This window comes from Tiliqua scincoides, chromosome 2 (assembly GCF_035046505.1).
Source record: "Tiliqua scincoides isolate rTilSci1 chromosome 2, rTilSci1.hap2, whole genome shotgun sequence".
Taxonomy (NCBI): Eukaryota; Metazoa; Chordata; class Lepidosauria; order Squamata; family Scincidae; genus Tiliqua; species Tiliqua scincoides.
In genome coordinates this window covers 185,473,395-185,493,005 of record NC_089822.1, presented here as the reverse complement: position 1 = coordinate 185,493,005, position 19,611 = coordinate 185,473,395, and the positions used below count along the sequence as shown (strand labels likewise).

At 39.4% G+C, this 19,611-nt stretch overlaps 1 protein-coding gene across 4 annotated transcripts in view; it reads right to left on the bottom strand.

Moving 5' to 3' along the window:
- The window catches only part of RAPGEF6 (Rap guanine nucleotide exchange factor 6), a 176,745-nt gene that overhangs the window by 23,250 nt on the left and 133,884 nt on the right, over positions 1-19,611 (bottom strand). Inside the window, exons 18-25 of one of the 4 annotated variants that reach the window (XM_066616335.1) lie at positions 19,407-19,421; positions 13,974-14,214; positions 13,147-13,530; positions 11,566-11,777; positions 10,686-10,809; positions 9,828-9,851; positions 4,096-4,316; positions 414-605 (exon numbers count right to left, since the gene is read on the bottom strand). In XM_066616335.1, the coding sequence (XP_066472432.1) occupies positions 414-605; positions 4,096-4,316; positions 9,828-9,851; positions 10,686-10,809; positions 11,566-11,777; positions 13,147-13,530; positions 13,974-14,214; positions 19,407-19,421 (1,413 nt within the window). The remainder of the gene's footprint in view (positions 1-413; positions 606-4,095; positions 4,317-9,827; positions 9,852-10,685; positions 10,810-11,565; positions 11,778-13,146; positions 13,531-13,973; positions 14,215-19,406; positions 19,422-19,611) is intronic. The other 3 variants (XM_066616337.1, XM_066616336.1, XM_066616338.1) reach the window with 3 other exon arrangements.

The window sequence follows — 19,611 nt, the reverse complement described above, 5'->3', positions numbered from 1 at the left end:
CAGTGAGGATTTGAAGCAAAGACAAGCAGAGGAAGCTGTACCTAGAATGCACTGTCATACAGGACATTTCTCTATCTGTTAAATTTTAAAGTCACTACAGGGTTACCAACAGGCCATTGGGAAATTGCGACAGCATCACTTGAGACACATTTCTCTTCCCCTAAATCTTCAATCAAATATTGCATAAACTATTTCTGGCTAATCCTATCAGGAACAGTAGGCAAAAAACAACCCATTAGCCACGAAAATGCCAAACAATATGGTGCTTCAGGATTGAAGAAAATAAAATGTGTTGTTTACACAGGATGATCTTGAAATGGAAGTCAAGTTTGAGATGCTAAAAGTTGCCCTCCTAAACTAGCGGTTTAGACAAATTAGATTGAAGTAGTGAATGCTGTAACCCAGATACTCACTGAAAGTCACATGATCTTTCGCAGATGCTTTTTTCCGAATGGGGTACAAATTAACAGCTGGAACTTGAAGAACCTGACTCATTCGATTTGGCTGATGAAGATGGGCTTTGGCAGTTTGACCAGCTGACCTCAATGGCATCGGAGACATTTCTGATGCTTTTCCACCTCGCCTCTCACTTAAATTTTTTGTCACTGTGAAGAAAAAGAACCAAATAATGTTGAATTTTATTGCACTTCAGAATCATGAGTATGAAATGGCCCCTGAATTCAGCAGGGAAAGGGTCAATATATTCTTTCCTGACAGAATGCTTTTCAATTGAGATTTCCAAATCAGTATTATTCAGAGCTTTGGGAACTATTTGGCTGAAAGGTATATAAATATTTTTTAAAAACTACAACACGCTGATCTGGTTACCAAGTGAGGTGCACCTTGAAAACTCTATCAGTGTTCCTCAAAAAGGTGCCTAGCTTTCCACTAAGTGACACACTTAACTCATAGCAGAAGTTATACTGCTTCCATTCTCATCATGATGCTCAGTTTTGTTAAATCTGCTGCTACCTGATCATTCACAACAACTATGGAACCAATAAGAAGGGTGATTAAGTGCAGCTCCCACATGCTTATGAAGTAGATTTTAGATTTCAGAAGTAGGATACCTCAGAATGCAAGGGAGGACACCAGGATTCAGGTATCTTTTTGTCTTGTGTGCTCCCTGAGGCATCTAGTGGGTCACTGTGAGATACAAGAAGCTGGACTAGATGAGCCTATGGCAGGGGTGTCAAACTTGTTTCATACCGAGGGCCGAACAGCATTCATGATGCCTGCTGAGGGCCAGAAGTGATGTCATTAAACAGGTCATAACAGAAAATAAGCACTTTTTCTCACTTAGGAACTCATTAGCTGCAAATGACAGAAAAGAAAATATGCAAATCTTGATCATATTTCAAGGTATAGGACAGCCCAGTTTTCATGTGGGCTGCCCTTTTAGCAGCAACACCACAGCACTGCTCAGAAAAAGAGAGCCTGAGGACCAGGTAAAAAGTTTTCAGGGGCCACATCCGGCCCCCGGGCCTTATATTTGACACCCCTGGCCTATGGCCTGACCCAGCGGGGCTTTTCTTATGAAGCAGAACATGACATAAGCATGAACTTATGGTCATCAGCAACACAGAGAAGCATGACAAAGGCTACTGTGTGCAATCACCACTATGCATTTCTTTCAGTGGTAAGTGGACTAGATATGCACTTGCTGTTTACGGCAAGAAATTTTTCAAAGAGGCTGATTTTTTACACATGCAAACAAATAAAACTGTTGATTCAGCAAAAAGCAAGTTTCTGTTACGTTGAAGGAAAGTATGCGAGAGACATGATAAACCACTGAAAGACTCTATAAGTGGATTAAATAAATTTAAAAACAATCTCATAGAATTTGTACTACAGTCATCTATGCAAAATGATGTTTTAAGTTAAAAAAACAAACCATTCATTTAAATTTCATATTTGAATGTGTGCTATTTAGGAAACTACCTTATAATGAGTTAGAACATTGATCCATGTAGCTCAGTGATGGCTTATGGAAGAAGAAAATAATACACTCTTCCATCTATCAGTTCGTCCACTGTAAGAATTTTCATTTATCCATACTGCAAATATTGTTATGTATCATCACATAAGTTCATCTCTTGACTAACTGCTTGAAACAATCATTTACTACAGTGCTTCCCATACTAATTAGTACCGACCCACTTTTTAGAATGACAATTTATTGCACCCCACTAGACCACCCCAAAAGAGAGAGAGGTCTAGAAATAAAAATCAGGGTCTTGTGCTGCAAAGGCTACTGGAGACTTTGCATATAGAACGTGTATGTGGACATTTGATTCTCCCTAGAAACAGAATTCTATGACTATTCCCCTAAACTTTTACAGTCATTCCAGATACCCAGAAGGCTAGAGAGCAAGATATGCAGTTTGGGACTTCCAGGTCAGACAAAATAGACTGAAACTGGGTTCACACACGATATATGGCATGTCAATTACTAAAAAAATGGGACATTTTAATTTGGGGGTATGAAGATTATCTCATACCACAGGTTAGCATTCCAGCTAATGATTTTCTTCTACAAACCAGGCAAGGGTGCTTACAAAGGTTTTTTTTTTTTTTAATATTCCAAAACTTTTCATGATCCACCAAAAATGGCCTCGTGACCCACTGGTGGGTCAAAACCCACAATTTGGGAATCACTGGTTTAATATGTTCTCCAAAGTTTCTCTTCTTTTTTGGGGGGGCAAAAGGGGAATTAATATTTATGCAGTATTATTAATGCATTATATTTTCACTTTTTAAAAATCAGTAATTTACCAGTCTATAATATACATCAGGGGTGTCCAAAGTTTTTGGCAAGAGGGCTACATCGTCTCTCTGACACTGTGTCGGGGGGTCAGGGGAAAAAAGAATTAATTTACATTTAAAATTTGAATAAATTTACATAAGTTTACATAAATGAATATATTAAAGATGAATTTATATGAATGAATGAAGGTCTTGCAATAGCTCAAGGCCTATAAAAGGTCTTGCACAAAGCAAAGCTAGCCTTTCCTTTGTTGCTTCTACTGCATCACAGATGTGAAACAGCAAGCAGTGTAGGAAGCCCTCATCCCACAGCTCATGAAAAAGGTCAAACAGTTGCCTTCATGCTGAGACCAGTTGCGTCAGGCCAGTGCGGGCTCCAACAAATCTCCGGAGGGCCGGAGGCTCATTGGAGACTGGCGGCTCCCTGAGGGCCACATTGAGAGGCCTCGAGGGCCACATGTGCCCAGGGTTTGGGCACCCCTGATATACATTAAAGAATCCTATTTTATACTTGTTTTGCAATAGCCTCTTTAAATTGTAATGTACTCAAAATGTTTCATAAAATACCATACCTGGGCATACTTCCTTTGTTCTCTCACCTTACATAATAATGAAATAATGAGCTTACCCTGCACTTCCAGCTATTGGATTTTGAAACGGTATTTTGGTCTTTCACATTCTTGCCATCCACACTATGTTACCTTTATGATCCATTAATTTTGTAAAGTACTAACTTAGCAAAAAAATAGATGTAATACACTATAAGATTTTTTTTTAAATTAGCTTGCTGTACTATGTGCAAAGATTAACAACTGAAGGCAAAATATCAGATCTATCATTCATGTTTGTACAAAGTTAACAAACACCCAAATAGATACCAGATATACATCACAACTGTTTTCCCAATATCTGCTTCAAGGTATAGATTCAAAGATTAATTGTTCCTATTTTTCAGGGCTTCCTCCTTCAGCCCCCATGCCACATGTCTACATTCCAGAGGAGCTCCCAACCCACAGAAGAATTTTCAGATGAACCTTGGGGACTGCAGAGAAGGGACAAAAGCCCTGTTTCATGAATGAACTAGAGTTCTACCCATGAAATTGAAGTAAGGGTCCAAGTTGCTTAATTTTTTAATGGATATTTAACTACAGGATACACTTATCCTGAACTACATCCTGCAGGAAGCTTCATCTTGCACTACAACAGTTCTGAAAATGAAGGCATATTTTACCATAAACATATATGTAAAGAATTCGACATTCTTTCAGCTTAACACCACATGCTATCAGAGCCCATTCCACGACTAGCCTGATTGCTTGTCTTACTTACAAGTGCTATATGCAGGTTCGCACTGAAGTGACATTATTTGGAACTTTTCCTCATCCATTTCCACATTCAGATTGGACAGGTATTGCTTGACTTTTCTGGCCATCTGAGCATCCTCATACAATTTTTTGGCATTTAAAAGGGAGCTTCGCCGGGCACGTTTCTTGTGAGCGCCACCCTGAACGTCCAACAGGTTTGAGTTTGTGCTGCCCTGGCTCAGTGATCTGAAAAATAAGACGTCCGAGCAGTTAAGTCTCAGCTTCACCTTCCTAGCAAGGAAACTAAGCAGTATATATTGAAGCAGATTAACAAACATGTTTCCATGAAAAGCGCATGCCAATGTCAAGTTAAAAAGTGATGGGTAGTGTTAAAAACATCTGCTTTAAAGAAAGTGGTAAAACTGGTAACAAGGTTAATATGTCTGAAAAAGAATAATTAAAAAAAGTGTGTAATGATTAAGAACTTGGCAAAATACTACATGTGCGCCCCCTCACAGACCAAATAAGGTCACTCAGACTTGTACTGACAACCCAGTTTTAAGAGTTGAATTGCCCAACAAAATTAATTGCCCAGGAGCAGTCAATTTAGTTCTGTTTAAGTAAGTTGATTTCAGAACTTGTAGCATGGCAAATGGAACTACTTGTGGAGTTCAGTGGTTCCATTCTGGGGAAAGGGGAATGAGCTCCTGGAGACTACCAAGTTCTCCCATAAGGAAGCAGGAAAAATGGTCCCACTGGTATAGCACTGCTGTGGGGCCTGTCCATTTTGAAGTGTCAGTCACTCGTAAGATTGACTAGGGCCCTAGGAGTAATTGGAAGGAGTAATTGGAGTACTTGGAGTAATTGGAAGACGGCGCTGAGGAGCAAAGAGGGATTGGCCGAGTTCTCAAGTGGGAAAATCTCTTCAAGTTGGTCAAAGAAGGGGAAGAGAAAGCAGGTTTTAAGCTTCCCTGTTTGATCCAAGGCATCCCAAAAAGGAAGAGCAAAGGGCTAAATAAACACATGGGCAAGATGACTACCAAATACTACTAAATAATCTTTCACTGAGTTTTCCAAAACACTTTGGGGAAAAAGTGGAGGTAAAATACAACATCTGGCATACAAATACAAGGAGAATCTAACTGTGTTCATTTTATCATCTGGATAAAATACCTTCCATAAGCACATTTCAGCTTTATCATTTTTAATCCAGTCATTCCACTTTTGCTCATGACACCATGAGAAACTACTTTCCTATTTACTTCAGAAGACTGCAGCGTGCTGTTAAAAAAATTCTAAGGCAAGTCTACAAAAGACATGAATCTCAAACTTTACTAGGAGCTGCTATAATTTGTTTCACAAGCATCTTGCCTAGATGACTTTAAGAGTGGATTGGACAAATTTCTGGAAGAAAAGTTCATCATGGGTTACAAGTCATGGTAGATATGTGATAGAGGTAGGCTGCCTCTGATTGCCAGATGCAGGTTGTGTCTGTTTTTTAGTGTGTTCCCTGAAGCATTTGGTGAGCCACTGGGAGATACAGGAAGCTGGACTAGATGGCCTTTGGCCTGATCCAGCGGGGCTCTTCTTATGTTCATGTAATCAAGAGATTTGTGTGTGAAAGACTCATGTGTGCTGCCGGATGCTTTTGTTTAAGTTTTCATTCCACAGGTTCCAATTTGAATAATGAACTACATTTTAAACATTGCTAGTTCGGTGGATCCCATTCCTGGTAACAAAGTGAAAACAAAACTACCCACCTAACAAGCATGGGAGTCACTCTGGGGACTGGGATCAGCATTTGTAGAATGGGAACATGATGTTTTGAAAATAGATATGGAATAATCAATCCTCACAAGGGTCTTTTGGTATTCAACAATTACAAACTTCCTCTCACCACATTGTTTTTCAAACATGGCAATTATAAGAAAAATAAACAAGTTCTGATCAAATTGGACAAGTTCTTCAATTCAATAAAAGGAAATTTTATTATCTTAACTCTGAACTTCCAAACACCAGATTTTCCTCCTGTTTTATGAGAGGCCAAAGACAGAATTAATCTTTCCCAATTTAAACTGTAGGTTCCCAATTTGATGAACTCTGTGCCAAGCTTGAGTGGTGGGTCTTCTGATCCTCATTCTGAACCACTTTAACAAACTTGGGATAGCCTGACAAACACCCTCTAAACCCAGCATTGTTAGGGGGGTGAGTGGAGGACACACCAACAATAACGGGAATGACTGATTGTCAGTTGATTTGTATTTATTGCAACAAGAGTATGAACATAAAAATGTATTAATGGTTCAATAAAAGCCACATATTCAATGCTAGCTAGGGCATTTTTCCCCCCAGAATACAGCCAGGAAAAAAGAGCATAATACCAAGCTAACATATACAAAACCCCATCTTCATGACACCCCAAAACCCTCTGAATTTAAAGTACTTTGGCATTATTGTGTAACATACATGAGCAAAGCAAGGAGAAATTATTGAGCTTAGTTTCCAGAAATTTCTGTACAGAAGAATGAGAGAGGAGAGGGATTTACTATGCCTGTCCCTCAATGCAATAGGGCAGGGAGGGAACAGAAAAAAATGTAGGATTTGAGCCACTGAAACACAGAGAAGATGAAAAAGAAATGAGGAAAGAAAGGAAATACTGAGATATAGAGGAATGGAAACACTATAGTGAAATGCCAGGTTCTATCCTAGACATGGAAAAGTCCCTAACAAGACAATAGTTAGTAGACCAGAATGGAAAAGGTTTGCTGCTGGCGGCTACTTTTCTAAGGAGAGAAGCTAAAATTCCACATATACTTAAAGGCACTTGCCTACACTTTTGTTGTTAACTATGATGAATCTTGCATACCGCTCAATTTCAATTATGATCTAATTCTAGGGAGCTGATATTAGAAGCACCAGCAAGCAAGCAAGTTTGGACTAGAGTCTAGTTGTATAATTTCATTCTGGGATGCTTGAGCATTCAACTTTAAGAAAAAAATCTACAAAACATTGGAGAAGAAAAACTTGCTAAAGCATCCCAGGAAAAACACTGTTCTTTAAAAAAGCATTCTACCTATGTATATGGAGAACATTTCTAAATGGTGGAACAAATGAATTCAGCTCTGCAATAGATCAGTGAAAGGCATAACCAAAGCCCCAGCTGTCATGCTCTGAGGTATCTACACTGTACAAGAGATGCAGCAAGATTTCAAAAGGAAGAATTTGAGATAGAAGGAGAAAGACTTACTGAGAGAACAAAAGGAACATAAAAAACACAGTAGGTTTAGATAATACTAACTCACAACATCATGAGGACCAATCCCTTTAATTTGTTGAATTCAGATCACTAAAAGTTGCAGAAAGACAGATAGAACAAGGGAATGTTCCAGGACTATAAACAACCACAAAACACGAGATGAAAAGACAAGTTATGTAACTGATAGCATTCAAGATGTTACAGCTTTGGGTTTATGGAATCCTATAGATCTGGATATTAGCTTTAGTTTTTAACTTCGTTCCAACTGAAAGCTCTCTTAGTGTTTTTTATGGTAGTTCCTGTTCCTTTTATTTTTCTAAATAAAAAATTTTCAGTATTTCAGAAGGAAGAAAGCAATGAGTGGAATGCTGCAATCCTTTACACACTTTCCTGGGAGTGAATCCCACTGAACATAATGGAATTTACTTCTGAGTAAACCTGTATAGGATTGCGCTGTAAGTCCTTCATTACCTTCTGAATCTGAGAGTCCAGAAAAATATTCATTCTTTGTCACACACCCCCCCATTAACATTAGAAATCCAAACCATGTTGTTAAGTAAAACAATCTCAAGTTAACTACTCTACAAACCGCAAAGCTCCTCGATAAGATCTGGCTTAGTATCACAACAATGACAGACAAGTTTTTCCTCTCTTCAGCATTGCCATGGCAAAGAACAACACAGACAGCATGAATATCTCAGAAAGCCACATGCATACACAATCACTCTGAACCAGCCACACGGTCCAGCGGGCAGCAGAACTCCAACGAGAGCACATGCATGCACACGCACCCCTTTCCTGTTTGGAATGGCTTCCCTGTTCATTTTGACAGAAGAAGCCAATCAGTGCATGTACTCCTTCCTGTGATCAGCTTAATAAAGTTAAAGTGACCCCTCATGCATGAAGTAGCAGCATGGGAGTACATGCAAAACTTTGGGCTGGGGCGACAGACTATGGGGTATATAGCTATATGTCCTGGCTAAAATCTAATGTTCCACAGCATTGGCCACATGGGCTCCTGATGGGTTCGGGAGTGATCAAAGTTTGTAAAAGAATATCAAAAAATAAGATATGATTTTTCCAAAACTGAGGCATTCCAGATGTTCCCGTAATAAGAAAAATAGTTATTCAAAAATCTCCATGTGGTCTTCTAGTCCCCTGCCAACATTACAGCCAGCCTATTGCCAACAGGAAGGAAAGAACCACTGTGTCGATAGCAAAACAACCAAACCATAAGATGAGGTGTTTATCTAGAAGATCTGAACTACTACAAATTATGGAATTCACCAAAGAAATTTTATTTTTATTCTAACAGAAACAAATTGTAAATCTGTATCTTGACAAATCAATACACTCAGGAAGGCAACAGCAAGAAGCTTATGCACTCTATTACGCAAACTGCAGCATCTAGCAACTTGGTATTCGGAAAGTTGTAGGTGAAGCTACATAGCTATAGTTGTATTTTATACATCAGAATAAGATGGGATATAGATATCCTGCATTTCATCAATTTAGATTTTTGGAGCCTTGCTCTAGTCACATTCTCCAAGTCACGTGAGCGATATCAACTTGCCATTTCCTCTGAACATGCTCTGGCATGAGTAGCAGCCAAGCTCTCTGGCAGAAGACTGCTCAGCGCAACTATGCCCCCGCTACACAGAATAAATAGAAGCCTCTCAATGTTGACTGAGAGGGTCAATCAGCCACAAACACCATCTAGCAGCTTACATGTGCGCATCAGGCCCTTTCATCTCCTCCTCTAGTCCTAGATGATGAATTTGATCAATGCAGTAGCAATTCCCAAAGAAATCTATGGTTTGAAATCATGTTTCAACCCCTGCTAACTGGGTAAGAGGCACTTTTTCAAGTGGGTGCTCCTTTTTTAGCAGGGGGAGAGTAACTGGCCCACCTCACCCCGGCACTGTCTGTTCTAGTGGCTGTCTGCTGGTATTCCTTTGCATCTTTTTAGATTGTGAGCCCTTTTGGGACAGGGAGCCATTTAGTTATTTGATTTTTCTCTGTAAACCGCTTTGTGAACTTTTAGTTGAAAAGCGGTATATAAATACTGTTAATAATAATAATGTTTGCATTCCTCAGTTATTGGAGGTGGGAAAGAACACATCAACAGATGTTGGAAACATAGGCAAAATTCAGAAGAGTTGGCGGAGAATAAAAAAATGAGTTTAAGTTGTATTAATTTCAATTTGCTTGGAAGTTAACAAAATCAGTACCTGTTGCCTGTCATTTTTGTTTTGATAAGATCTAATCCTCACGGTTTTCTTCCCTAATACAAGCTCTATTCCTTGTTTTAAGGTCTGAATTTGACAAGAATCCTCATGTGCCTGTTTTCCTTTAAGTACAGAAATAGTTTAAAAGCCACTATTGCAGGGTTAATAGAATGCATGCTGTTTCCAGTGCATGCACTAATAAAGATGCAGCATGTTAAGATTTACATAACCTTTTACTTTTGTAGACTTAGTTGCATTAATCACTACACTTACCCCAAACTCCTCCACCTCTTCTTCCTGTAAGCAAGAGCCATATACAATGAAGCATGTATTTAAAAAGAAAAGCAAAAGGGGAAAAAATCACAGTTGAAAGTCAGAAAGGAAAAGGATGTAGACAGGGAAGAAGAGAAATGAAAAATTTCAATCAGGCAAAAACACTTCTCAAAACACAAGTTTTTCAATGGAACACAGACACAAAACTTGTTACAATACAAAGTGGGCATGAAAAGAACACACAAGAGGATTGAACTTTAAAACACTTGGAGGAGGGGTTCCAGTTAAATTTACAGGTAGAATGTTGTCAAAATCTTTTCTTTTACCTTCTCTGGTCAGATTACAGAGCTTTATATAGATGGCTGAAATCTGCCTCAAGGACAATGTCAAATTAAGTATTTGTTGCAGCCTGTCATAAATCTTATAACAAGTGAATTTAATCAAGACAGATCCAATTTAGAAATATGCTGGGTAATACTTTCAGTATTAAACTTGGGCATCTATAACCTTTAACTTAGATATGCTTTGCTTTTTTCTGCTATGATTTTCTATCCCAGATAAGATGGAGAGTCCTAAGCTAAGACTTCAGGTACAGAAATGCAGTGTGTTAACTTTTTTGGGGGGGGGGGGAGGGGAGGAGGCGACAACTCATAAATAGCATTAGCCGAATAAGCTTGTGGATCTTCATTTAAGTATTGGCATCAATAAGATCTCTACCTTGATTTCACCTTCACTTTCACATGACAAAATGTTAACCAACAACGAAATAAAGATGAAAAATATACATGTAGATGAACATATAATATTGATCCCTCTTTTTAAAAAAACCAACCCCATTTTCATTTTAAAATGCCATACCTTTGTCTGAACATTACAGCAGGATCCATATTAGCAGAAGTCATTCTGATGACCTGGCGAATCTCTTTGGCAATCATTCTGAGTTTCTCAAAATTTACCAAGCCATCCACCTTAGAATCATTGCCTGTATAATTAAAGTAGATGCAAAAGAACACAACTCTTAAGCAGTGGTTCAGTAATTTTCAAGGCTGACAGGCTATTTCTCTGACATATTGCAACGCGTCATCAGATGGTCAAAGGTCTCAAATTCAAGCTCCTGTCAAAACCACCATAAGACATAAGGCAGAGTACAAATGCCAGTCAATGCACAGTAGAAATGCTAACTTTACTTAAGTCAATTGTTTTACAATGACAGCTGTCAACAGGAAGGAAATGCAACAATTGGACTGTGCTCACTTTTGATTTTCAAGAACAAAAAGGGTCATGAAACAACTTCCATGATAGGAACAAGGTTATTACCTTTTCAAAATTGGTTCTCCCCAGAAATCAGGGAGCAAATACTTTATCCTCATCACTGTTCTAATTCTTCTGAAGTCCAGACTTACCCTTAACCCAACTTTATCCACATTTAACATTTGTGCAGCTTCCATGAATGAGCCCAAGATGTTTTAATACTTTTCAATTCAGAGGACAGTTTAATATTTTGAAGACTCCCTTTTAGATTTAAAAAAAAATTTAAGTCTCTTTTCTAAAGATTAAGCCTCTTTCAAATGTAACAATGTGCATTACATTGTACATGTACATTAGTCTTAAACACAGGAAACCTACTGTAAAGGTTGCTCCTCTTTTGCAGTAAATCTCAGTCCCGTGGCACAAACCAACAACATATTAAAATGCAGTTCAATACATTGGCTCATTACTTGTCCATATCTAGAGTTACCTTCATGCAGAAATGTGATGTCTTTCTTGACAACAGGGAAGAGAGGAATGATTGGCGGCTGCATGCTCTGACTACTAAGGATGTTGCGATACTTGGCCATGTTTCTAGATGGGTCAAAGAGATCCTGAAGGTCTCTAAGGTGCTTTTCGTACTTGCTTGGCAATTTCTCCCATGTACCTCTGAGTCGAGCTACTGGTGCCAGATTAAGACCACTGAAAAAGACCAGTTTTCCATTATCAGCTATCAAATAAAGTATACAGCATTTGTTAACTACTGACACTTGGAATGATTTTTGACAAGGTTTACATAACTATTCTCTTGCTTGTGCAGAAGGAGGGTTTATAGATTATTCCTCCATTTGGTGCTTCCTTAAAAGCTGTTCCAGAAGACATCATGGCTCTCTGGAGCACTTTCACTAGCACAAAGGGTTTTGCTTAACCATTGGGTTGAACTGAGAAGAGGCTGTGGGAATATGCACTCCCTTCCATTCTAGAGTGCAATTTCCCACTACCAGTCTTAACCTCATAAAGTTTTATATCACCAACAACATAACCCAAACTTGAGGCTAACCAGCACCCAGTTTAACTCGGGATCCTGGTTCCAGAAAAAGCTCCAATTAGCTGAGGTTAATGTCAATGCTGACATAATGCTGACTACCACCAGACCATCTGTACCAGCCTTGTATGTATAAATATCCCCTGCCAAATGAAAATGAGCTCAAACAAGCCTAATCACTACTAATGAATCCCCAATTATTTATTTTAAACTAGCAAGAATAAAATTTTGCAGAGATGTTAACTGTCTGAAAAAAGAACAAACCATAACTTTATAGGATCAGACTCACACACTATTTTTAAGGAGAAACTGGACTCTTTTCTGAGTTGGATATAAGATTTGACATGTCTTCCCATTTTATTTAAAGGGAGAAGAAATGCTCCTGTCCCAAATTAATATCCTGATCGACTTGGTAACAAGCCAGTTTGCCATCTATAACCCATGAGCAAAATACTGTAGGGTGAATGACATGAAAAGAGCTTTTTTCTGAAACTGAATGCTTCAGTGGGGTTGGGCTAAATTGCTACTAGTCTGTCTATAGGCAAAATAGGTATTCTGATTAGCTGGATCCTAGCCTATAAATCCTACAATTATACTTCAAATACATGTTTTTTAAATTGACCAGAACAGCTGGTCTGCTTGCCATTACTTCAAAAAATAGAACTAAGCGAAGTCTGGAAGGTTATCAATTCCAACCCTTTGCTTAGGGCAGGAATACAATGCCTATAAATATGGAGACATTCCTACACCTTATAAGTCTAAATAATTGGACCTATATTCTTACATATATTTCTAAGCTTTAATTTATGCATTATTACATGGATTACATATGAGTAAGCCAGCAAGCACATGCCAGTTATGCCAATAACTACTCCTTACCTTCTGACATTGAGACCTGTCTTTCAAGAGTCACAGGACTCTTATTTAAAAAACGGAAACTATTCATCGATACTAATCAATTCCAAATGTAAATTTAATCTAGATGAAAACAGTCAAGTTCTACTGTGTCAAAAGAAAATGTTCTACCTTATAACAGCAAACATAGAGTTGAAGTTCTTGCACTCTCGACAGTGGAGAGCAATTTTAATGAAATGTTTTATGATCTTCATCCTTTTAAGCTGATTTGGCTCTGATAAAGTTTCTGTAGCAACCCAAAATGTTTCTTGGTTAATAACATCTTCAAACTGCTTCAAGTTAGCATTTCCCATTTTAGACTCAAGCTTATATAGGTCATCAATATATTCAGTAGGCTCAATATTCCGAAATAATTCAAAGTCTCTCATTGATAACTGAGTAGCCACCTCAATGGTGCTGAGTTGCAGAAGGGAAATCTGGCTCTCTCTGAGCAATTCTTGAGCATCTTCATCTGAGCATAGTGTCTCTGTTTCCATATTATTTTTCAGGTAATACCTAATGGCATAATTAAAAAAACATTTTATGTCTTTTAAATTCACATTCAGAATGGGGGCAACATAGCTGATAAGAACTAAACAGTTCTGGATCAGTTGCACTTAAGAGAAAAAAATAACATTGCAACCACAGCTTTGTACTGAAATATTATTAATTAGTCACCAGTTTTTTTTAAAATACAACTTATCTATATAAAAGGCTTGACCATCCACAAATAATCACCATCTTTATCAGCAGCTCCATAATTCATTATCATCTTTAGTATATTGAGATTGTGATACATTTCAATTCTTATGTAAATCTTAGAAGTGTTATCATATTAGTTCTATACTGCCTCATAACAAAGGCAATAAAGACCTTTGTTCTCCCATCAGAAATGACAGCCACCTTTTTTCTATGGCATTTTCTTACTATTAAAATGAAAATAATTATACTGTACTGGCCTCCCATTGAGCTGAATTCTGTCTGCTAACTTTGAGAACTGATCAGGAAGCCTTCTTTGCTTTATAACTCCTTCAGGACTGACAGAAACTTCACAAAGTGAGTAGGTATCTGGTGCTCCTGTCAAATTGAATTCATGCACTGCATGGCTTACGACTTCTTTTGCTGTAGTGTCTTTGCTGATGATAATGTAACAGCTCTGTTGGTCAGCTTTGAAGACTCTTATTACTTGATCTGGAATGTCTAATTTAAAAACACAACAGTAGATAATGTAAATTATTTCCATTGAAATGGATAAAATATTGCATATAAGCAGAGGTCCAATACTCTTGTTCAGACAAAGTGATGGGACTTGGAGCCCAGTCCTATCCTTTTTCCCTCCCGCCACTGCAGCTGTGTCAAGAAGAAGTATCCAGTGAGGGGGGCAGATCAGGAGGCTTCCAGGGAGAAAGGGAAGTTAGGGAAGAAAGTGGAAAGTCTTCCATTGTCACAATATGCTCTAGCCAGCAGCCCAGTCCTCGATAGGACTGGGTTATTACTGTATTTTTTGCTCCATAAGACGCACCTGACCATAAGACGCACCTAGTTTTTAGAGGAGGAAAACTTACTTTTAAAGTAAGCCTGCCCTCCCCCTGTGGCGCCTGCGCAAATGAGGACCTTGCCCCCGGTGCGGACCTTGCCCCCTTTGTTCTCCGCCTGCCCTCCCCCTGTGGCGTCTGTGCAAATGAGGACCTTGCCCCCGGTGCGGACCTTGCCCCCAGTATTCGCTCCATAAGACGCACACACTTCCCCCCCCCCACTTTTGGGGGGGAGTGCATCTTATGGAGCGAAAAATGGAGCGAAAAATATGGTAGTTCGCTGTTTACAGCAATCCCTCCCTTCACCAAGAGCCACAGCACCGGGGGGGGGGGGAGGAGGAATGGAAGCGGTGATAATCAGTGCCATTTAGCATTCTTTCACATGCTCAGGGGGAAGGGAAGAATCGCTTGCCTCAGAGTGAAGCTGTTCTAAGTGCCTGGAGAGAGAATGATTGATGAATTGTCAGCTGGCTGCCCTTTCTCACATTAACAAGACTATTGTTAAATGACTGTTTTCCTTTAATTTAAAGGGTCCTTCTCATCACGTTGAGATACAACCATGGGTGAAAAATTCGTGGATAAATAGGTTATATGTGTACTACATAGTTCTACCATAATTTAGAAATAACTGCAGTTGATGACTGATGACAAGAAATAAGTGTTTCATAAATCAATGAACACTTCAAGTTTAGTTTGCTGACTTATTTTTCTTGTGGATAATTCACTCTTTGTTAGGCACTATTGTTATACAGGCATGCCCTGGTATCTACTAGGGTTTCATTCCAGCACTTCTGAGCCCAGCAGAGGCTGCCTGCGGCCTCTGCTGGGCTCAGAATGATTCGTGGGTTTAAAAAAAGTGACTTCATTTTTCCTAAAAAAACAACAACCCAGAAATGATATTTTTAATGTCATATAAGGCATTAGGAGGCCCAGGGAAGCTTTCAGTTATCCAATTCATGGATAACTGAAACCGAGGATATGGGATCCACGGAAATCGCTCCCCCATATACGTTTTTCTAATTTGGAAAATGTCAATTAACAGAGCGCAGTGCCTTGTACTTCAAGAGACTACAAGCTTATTTTCTTCTTGTAAACCACCCTGCCCCATACCATGAGAACCAAATAAAACATCAAATTTATAAGTGGCCTTTTCAAAAGAAAATCATTCAGATGTAATTTCATCTAAAAAAATTTCCTGAAGGTAAAGATTCAAACAAGCAGAGATAACGTGCTCAAATCCTTCCCAGGCTTGGATGGGGTATCATACATTTTGATTTCCCTCCAGGAAAATCATCACCCTACAGGTAGAAAGTTATCTTAAAATCTTTTCCCCTAACATGATAGCGTTCCAAGGGCACAGTGTTTTTATAATGAGGGACAACACTGAAATCTGATCCCCTTCCTGCAATCTGAAGTTGTACAAGTCTGGAAAGGACTATCATGTGCTTTGCCTGCATGCCTCAGTCAGCTATTTGTTCCCAACACTTGGAATCCAAATGCCTGTTAAGCATCAGCCCTAGACATTAATCCTATGTCTCTCATCTGTTTAGAAGGAAATAGATCAACAAGAATAAAGGAAAGCAATATATCTGATCACTTCAATTATTTACAACCCACTGTCTCCCTCTTAGAACTACTTCACTATAGCATACCCTGTTGTGTAACCTCTGTCTCACAAAACTCAAGGGAAAATCAGGCATCCAAGGCTGGTTTAATTGCTATAGCTTTTCCATTTCCCAAACCCCTGTACTTAGAGTTTTGATAAGAGGGCAAGGGATATTCCAATATTCCTTAAGGGATGTCTTAATTTTTTCCAGTTAAAACAGATTTTAAACTAATCTATGTTTTTCACATAGATGATAGATGATCCAGATGTAACAGTAACCCCCCCCCCCCAAGAATTTCAGATGCTCAGAAAAGAGAAAGATCATGCATAAAACATGCACTAACATTAATCTCTTAAGGAGTTTTGAAGATCTGACCAACAACTTCCTGTCAAGAGCATATGCATACCCCAACAGAGATGATTTTGCAAGCCTATCTGAACACCAGCAGAAAAGACCCTGTGGACAAGCACAGAGGATTTCTCCAAAACCAACAGTCACCTTTCTTCAACATAATTATAGCTACTTCTTTGCGTTTCTATCCTGACCTAAATAAGCCACCAGAAGATAGATGCAGGAAACTATCTTTGCACTCCACTGAATCTTCTCTAGAACTCTTCACTAGAACTTCTCTAAAACTTTCCTAAAAAGTTTCCTGCCATTTTCTAAAAGTGACCGATGACAACGGGGTAAATGTTATAGTAAATGCTATTATTTATGAGAAGCTTTAGGAAAAAGAGAACATCTCTAGATCTGAAAGGAGTGATAATGTGGAGAACAGACAAGTTAATACATGCAGAGCAAGTGAATTATCATATAGTCTAGCTCATGTAAACATATATGTTGAAGATCAGGAACTGAAACAAAATAGGTTAAGCTATAATTCTGAAAAATAGTTTCAACATTATAACAAACGAGATAAAAAGCTACCGCAGACACTCGCCTATAAGTCGTCTCACAGATAAGACGAGGGCAGGTTTTGAGCCCAAAATCATGGAATTTGCTATGACCCTTGGATAAGTCGGGGGTTTAACTTAGGGAGATGTCTGACTATAATTTTGTCTGATTTTACCAGAGGCCAGATCCTGAAAAATAACCTCCCAGTAATTGTTACCTAAGAACTGTACAGTCACTAATTTATTAAAAACACAGTATACATACATAGTATGTATACCTCTATGCATACATGTATACATACATACATAGTATGTATACATACATACATAGTATGTATACATACATACACTACTTTTAATACTGTTTTTGCTATACTACGTATACATAGTATGTATAAGATCATAGATCATAAGATACATTTTTATTCATTAAATTTTTAAATTGTTCTCTCAACAACCATTTGTAAACACTGTCAGAGTAAGGCCACAATCCCATTCACACTTTCCTGGGAATAAGCCTCATTGACTTTAATGAGACTTACTTCTGAGTAGACAAACCTAGGATTGGGCTCTAAGTACACTGGAAACAGCATACCAGTAGAACCATTAATGAAATCCTCCTTTAAAGTGCCTGGTGCCTTAAGCCAAAGGCTCTACGTAGAACACACAACTGGGAGTGTGCAATTCAGTTCACAGTATAGAGACAAGCAACAAGGAGTGACTGAGCAAGTGCAGCTGCACATAGTTGCACCTGATTTACTTGGAAGTAGACCCTCTGTGGAGGAAGGGCAGTGGCGCCTCCAGGCTTCGTATGGAGGTCCTGGCAGGGGGATACTGCAGAAGCAAGCATGCTCTCCTAAAAGCTTACTACATAAGCAGCTGTTGCAAGTGCTTCCTAGCTCCTGCCAGTATGCAGCTAAGATCTCTGGCTAAAACACCTGTTGCTGCAGAATAATTCTACTTTCAATTCTACTCTCTGCTTTTCCTGTGTTTTGCATCTTTGCAAGGTCTCCAGGACTCTTCCAGTGAAAAGGACACACACACAGGGAGATTGTGTCTCTCTCTCACACACACAGATGCTCTCCCCGTCCCCATACACAAATGCAGGGACTTTTCCCCTCCAGTCCAACTTCATTGGTGAGGATGGGGGAAATGAGGTTAGCAAGGAGGTTTGCAAAAAGTTTTGCAAAGGAGAGACTGAAGTGTGACTGTATACAGTAAGGGGAGAGGTGGAGAGGAAAGCAAGAGGAGGGAATAGACTGGGAGCCCAATCCTAGGATGCCTATTCAGAAGCAAGTCCCTTAATAGTCAGTGGGGCTTACTCCCATGAAAGTGAGGCTAGGATTGTAGCCTTAACTGTTTTAAGTGCTCTCTCTCTTACACACTCACACACACAAACTTTTCCTTTTATAAAAGTTAACTCTTCCTCTCTCCCCACCCCCAGTACAACTTCATCAGTGGTGAATGGTTATGGGGAGAGCAGCTAGCTAGCCTCAGCTTCGCAACAGAGAGTTTAAAGTTTGGATTCAATAAGGGGGAGGGGGCAAAAACAAGAAGGAAAGTGGAGATGAACTTAACCCTTTCAATGGCTTGAGAAACAAAGGTACAGCCTTCTGCAAGCTGCCTCTCTCGCTCTCTCTTTAAAAAGATCACTCTCCCCCCTTCCCCACCCTGTCCAACTTCATCTGTGGGGAGATGGGAAGGGGGTTAGCAAGCTGGGCTTTTCAATGGAGTGCTTGAAGTTTAAATACAGTAGGAAGGGGGGAAGGGGGAACAAGAAGGAAAGAGGAGATGGACTCAGCTGTTTCAAATGACTGCTTTTCCCTCGCTCAGACGCCCCCTCCCACACACAGCTCATTGTCTCCTGCTCTGTCTCGGGTGCCGCTCCAGAGATGCCTCCGTGGGCACTGGTGCTGAGGGAGGGGGGCTGCTGATGGCTACAGTGGCAATTGCCCTGCCCTGCGCTTGGAGCTTCTGCAGCTGGGCAACAGCCTGAAGGAGCACGTGGAGTACGCTCAGCAGCAGCCCTAGCCTGCACAGCCTCCTCTCAGCAGAAGATCACTTGCTCCCTTGCTCTCTCCCTCCCTCCCTCCCACAATAGTGATTGGCTGGCTCACTTGCCTCCCCCCACCCTTGGGTGGGGTGGATAAGGGTGGATAAGATTGATCTTATCTTATCAATTAGATAAGGCGGGGCAATGATTCAGGCTGCTTCTCTGGGAAGAAATTTTTCGCCTTATAGGCAAGTATCTACGGTAATTTTAAGAACACTTCTTATTTTAAAAAGAATTCAAGTTTTTTGAACATACATTACATGAAAGATAAAGAAATCAGATCGCCTGTGAGTGGGATACTTACAGTAAAAACCAACAGCTGCAGAATGGAAAAAAAAGAGGAAAGATTCAGGATCCAGATTTTACACAGATACCAACAGTAATAAGTATTTGTGGATCTCAGAAAAAGTAACTTTGATTTTCCTTTTATTGAAAAATGGTTCACTGATAACATCTGGAGTCTTATTACATCAATGACACAATGTAGTATAAGCAATGCATAGTTAAAT